The sequence below is a fragment of the Panthera tigris genome, chromosome D1 (genome assembly GCF_018350195.1).
Source record: "Panthera tigris isolate Pti1 chromosome D1, P.tigris_Pti1_mat1.1, whole genome shotgun sequence".
Taxonomy (NCBI): Eukaryota; Metazoa; Chordata; class Mammalia; order Carnivora; family Felidae; genus Panthera; species Panthera tigris.
The window spans coordinates 21,340,280-21,345,387 of NC_056669.1; the positions used below are offsets into that span (position 1 = coordinate 21,340,280).

At 38.3% G+C, this 5,108-nt stretch overlaps 1 protein-coding gene across 1 annotated transcript; it reads left to right on the plus strand.

Annotated features, from left to right (window-relative positions):
* The first annotated feature begins 247 nt into the window (after positions 1-247).
* LOC102967068 (olfactory receptor 143-like) lies at positions 248-3,246 on the plus strand. The gene is made up of 2 exons (XM_007074047.1): positions 248-259; positions 2,317-3,246. The coding sequence occupies exons 1-2, from the start codon at positions 248-250 to the stop codon at positions 3,244-3,246; spliced, it is 942 nt and encodes a 313-aa protein (XP_007074109.1).
* Positions 3,247-5,108: the final 1,862 nt, after the last annotated feature.

Consider the following 5,108-nt stretch of genomic DNA (forward strand, 5'->3'; position numbering starts at 1 on the left):
TACAAATTTTAGGATTGTTTGTTCTAGCTCTGTGAAGAATGCTGGTGTTATTTTGATAGGTATTGCACTGAATATGTAGATTGCTTTGGGTAGTATTGACATTTTAACAATATTTGTTCTTCCTATCCAGGAACATGGAATATTTTTCCATTTTTTTGTATCTTCTTCAATTTCTTTCATAAGCTTTCTATAGTTTTCAGTGTATAGATTTTCCACCTCTCTGGTTAGATTTATTCCTAGGTATTTTATGGTTTTGGGTGTAACTGTAAAAAGCATGACCTTCTATACCAGACGTCTCACCTACTTCTGAACCGTGACTAATAAGTGGGTGTTCTTTTAAGCCACTAAGTTTGTGGTAATTTATTATACAACAATAACAAGCTAATATATAGGGTGATGGTGTGACCCCAGGTTAAGAAAACTTTTAGAGTATTCCAGACTTGAGGCAAGAGAGCTGTATCAGAGGCAATGCAGTGAACAGGAGGGGTAAGAAACCAGGAATTTTAAGGAAATAGAATTATGTAAACTTTGAAGATAAGATGGTAATGGTTAGTGAGAATGAGGAGCCCTGAATAATAACCCATTTCTAGGTTAGCTAACTCGGTAAAGGATGGTGCCATTAACATATAAAAGGATAGCAAGAGGAGACCACAAGGGACCACAAGGAGATGGTGAATTCAGTTTAGTGGGGATGTCTAGTAAATAGTTGGGTACCTTGGGGAAGAGGACCATGCTATAGATATAGATAAGGATAAAGAGAAAGGCAATCTAATACTTACTTAGGACTTACCCTATACCAAGAATTTCCCTAAAATGTGCTAGAGATTATGAGGCATTTAATCCTCAAACAATCTAGGAAGGTAGGAATTATTATTAAACTTATAATGTAGATGAGGTAAAAAAGCCTCAGAGTGATTAAGTAATCTTTCCAAGATCACACACATACCAAGTGGAAGAATTTGAATTCAAGCTTGATTAATTTGACTCTAGATCTCATTCTTTTAACATTTCTCTATTACACTTTTCTAGAGATGTGAAAGACACCAAAAGTATTAGAGTTATGACACATACTATATCAATCACAGAACAATAACAAAAAAAAAAAGTATTGGGAATGGCAATGGCTCTGCCCCTGAACACTCCTCTTTTATAATTGAGCACGAGCTCTAGGATAACTAGGAGCACAAAGGAGGCTACTTCCTCCCTGCATGGAAAATTTGAAATTCTTAATGTGAGCTGATAACGTAGAGAACGTTGAGTCTCAAAGGAACGAGTGTTAATATATTGACAAAGGATGTAAACATAGGCTCAATAATTTCTTCCCTCAGGAGCCTGGTCAAACTTTGATGCTAAATGAGCCTTGTTTTCCAAGCTTCTAAACAAGTTGCTGAGATCCATGGAGAATAAGATAAATTCACAATATTAGCCCGCTGATGATTTGGAGACATAAAGTTGATGCATTTGCCTTGCCCCAAAGATATTTTATGCAAATCCACAAACAAGGGATATTGGCTTCTCCATTTTCAGAGGCTTTGTCTCCTTCAGGAAAGTGAAAGGAAAACACTTAAGTGTCTAGCAGTAGTGAGGTCTCCAGGCAGAAGGAAGTTGGGCAGCTGAGTCTTTCTGTTCTCATGTTTTCATTCTCACAGCTGCAGCAGTAAAGAGGTGTGGGGAGACCACCTGTCCTTCCTGAACAATTTATTGTGATTTTGAGGTAAGACTGGATGAAGGGAATGGGTAGGAGATGTTCAGGACGATAGGGGAATTCAAATTCCTCCAGTTACTATGTGTGTGATCTTGGACAAGTTACTTAACCTCTCTGAGCCTTTTTACCTCTTAGCACTTTCATTAAGCCAGTTACTGAGTTTCTGAAAGGTAAAAGGGAGACAGTGGGTTGAACAGTGGGTGCAGTGGGTATCATAGTGACTTTACTGTCTCAGAGCCTCAAGAATATTCATAGGAAGTGGTCCCATGTCCAACTGTCGGCTCCTTTGTTCTCTGTCTGTATGGCCTTGACCAGCCTATTCATCTCTTCAAGATATTGCTTTCACATGTGACCATCACTTCATCCTGGTTTGTGTCAGCCCAGGGGAGGTTAGGAGTTATGGGTGAGATCTGAAAACATGGAAGAAAAGGACAAATGAGAAAAGAAAAGTTAAAGGTGGAGAATCCTTGCCCTGGCTCTTCTTCCAGGGTGCTGTCCCTACAGCCAGACTCAAGCTCCCGTAGAACAAAGCCTTATTCTAGAAACAAAGGATCTGAATCCTCTCCTGATTTGACACCTCTCTCCTTTTCTCACAGATCACACCCTGGCAGGTAATGGCTATGGAAAATGACTCTTCAGTGACAGAGTTCATCCTGGTAGGATTTACAGACCGACCTCAGCTCCAGTTACCCCTTTTCTTTCTCTTTTTACTGAACTATGTGGTCACTATGGTAGGAAATTTGAGCCTAGTTAATCTAATATGCCTGAATTCTCACCTGCACACTCCCATGTACTTTTTCATCTTCAACTTATCCTTCATAGATTTCTGCCACTCTTTGGTCATTACCCCTAAAATGCTGATGAGCTTTGTCTCAGAGAAGAACATCATTTCCTTTACAGAATGCATGACTCAGCTGTTTTTCTTCTGTTTCTTTGTGCATTCTGAGTGCTATGTGTTGACAGCCATGGCCTATGATCGCTACGTGGCCATCTGTAAACCTCTGGTGTACACGGTCACCATGTCCCCTCGGGTCTGTTCTCTGCTGATGTTTGCTTCTTATGTGATGGGGTTTGCTGGTGCCATGATCCACACAGGGGACATGGTCAGATTGTCCTTTTGTGATTCTAACATCATCAACCATTACATGTGTGACATCTTCCCCCTCCTCCAGCTCTCCTGCAGTGGCACCTATGCCAGTGAGTTGCTGAATTCCATTATTGTGAGCACAGTTGTCATAATATCCGGCTTCATTATTTTCATTTCTTATGCTTTGGTCCTGTCCAATGTCCTCCACATCTCATCAGCTCAGGGTTGGCCCAAAGCCTTCAGCACCTGTGGCTCCCACATAGTAACTGTGGGTCTGTTCTATGGGTCTGGGTTGTTCACACATCTCAAGACCTCTCCTGATTCTGTGGACCAGGGGAAGTTCTCAGTATTTTACACCAATGTAATACCCATGTTGAACCCCCTCATCTATAGTCTAAGGAACAAGGATGTCAAATGTGCTCTGAAAAAAACCCTGAAGAGAATTGCAAACTAAGCAGAATCAATGTTTCTGAGTTGTTGGTGTGTATTGTTTCTGAGTTGTTGTGTATGTGTGTGTGTGTGTGCACATGTCCTCATAATTTTTTTCGGAACAAGTTTGTTTTAAATACTTCATCCTCTGTAAGCATGTCAATTAAACGTGCAAACATTATTGAATTTCATGGTTACTCTCAGTCCCATACTGACTTGAACTTTATTCTTAACATCATGTTCTAAGACTCAGCCCAATCCATACTTCCTTTTTAAACCACCTCCCACTTTGCTTCTTTCTATGTACTTTTCATATATAAGCAAACATTATAGCGGTATGCTCTCTGATTAGGTCACCCCTCTTTGTTTTCCCTGAAAACAATTGCATATGGCCCTTCTGTTTTTCAGCATTTGGAGAATGTTTACTGTGTAAGTTATAAATTTCCCTGAATTTCAGAGTTCTTTTTATCCTGGTTTCTATACTGGATTTCCTAACCCACAGAGGAGATAGAAAAAGATTCCTTGTTGAGCTTTTGGTTTTTAAAAATGTTTATTCCTGAGGATGGCTAAGAATGGGTGAGGCTCACCAACCTTCCCACCTTCTTCAAACCCACCAGTGATAAAAATTACAGACATTTCTTTAGAAACATGGGTATGTTTCATAACATTGAGAAAATGGTTTGATATAATAGAGAGAAGGTTGCCACTGCCCTGGCTGCTGATCAGCTTTTTTCTCCTAATATTTTCATAATTCTTAAAAAATATTTTGACCATATTGAATGAAACAGAATTCATAGCTTAAGGAGTGTCCTTGGCCACAAAATAAAGTGTCAGGTTCAACATGAGGCTTCTCTGCCCAGATGCACAAAAAGAATTCCCCTTTGCAAAGGTTGGAAGCTTTTCTTATTCTGTTCAAGACCTACAAACAAGAATGAGCAGACCCTTCCCATGGAGGGCTTCATGCTTTCAATTTGTAACTTTCACTTTGGAGGAGACAGAATTAACATTTATGGAGTTCTTAAAAAGAGTTGTCTCTTTTCAAATGCTATCATAATCCAAGTCTTAGTGCCCTGTTTTATAGATGGAGAAACTGAGATTCAGAGATTCAGTTCAATTAGTTCAGAGCAGAGCCCAGACTTCTACCTAAGTCATCTAACAACAAACCCTGTATTCTTTCCATATTATCATTTTGCCTCTCAGGGTGGAATTGAAGGAGAAAGATAGGAAGTATAAGAAAAGGGAGATGAAAATCTGGAGAATTATTTTAGAATCAGCTAGAAAGGGTAGGAATGACACCCTTAGCCAAAAATCCCTATAGTGGAAGAATGGTCCATTAAGGCTTTAGCACCAAGCTGGAGAAATGCTTATGCTTCTAGAAATATTTAATATGAATTTTTATGATTTTATAGCATAATATTGATGAGGCATGACTGAATCTCTGTAAATACTTTCAAAATGAGACAACTAATTACAATAGTTTACATTTGAAAAAAAGGGGGAAAATGTAGTGTTTTCATACTACAAAATATCAAAAATTGAGCTCTACCAAATTTCTTGTTTTATGTAAATACAGAGATACAATACTAATTTATTTTCCTTAATGATTCTCAGTGGGGCCAAAGAAAGACACTCCATACATGCTATATCAGTGACTATGGTATGCTCAACAAAGTTTCAGTAATATCTGTGAGATATTTATGCTTAGTCAAAGGGATTGCAAGTATTAGCTTATAAGTACCACAAAAAAAAAGAAAGAAAAAAAAGAATAAGTATGACATATGTTAATACCAGTTACAAACTGAGAAAAATGAACCTAATTAATTTAAGTTGATTTAATCTGACTTGTTATAATAGCATTGGATATAAGATATTTATAAATATAGATGA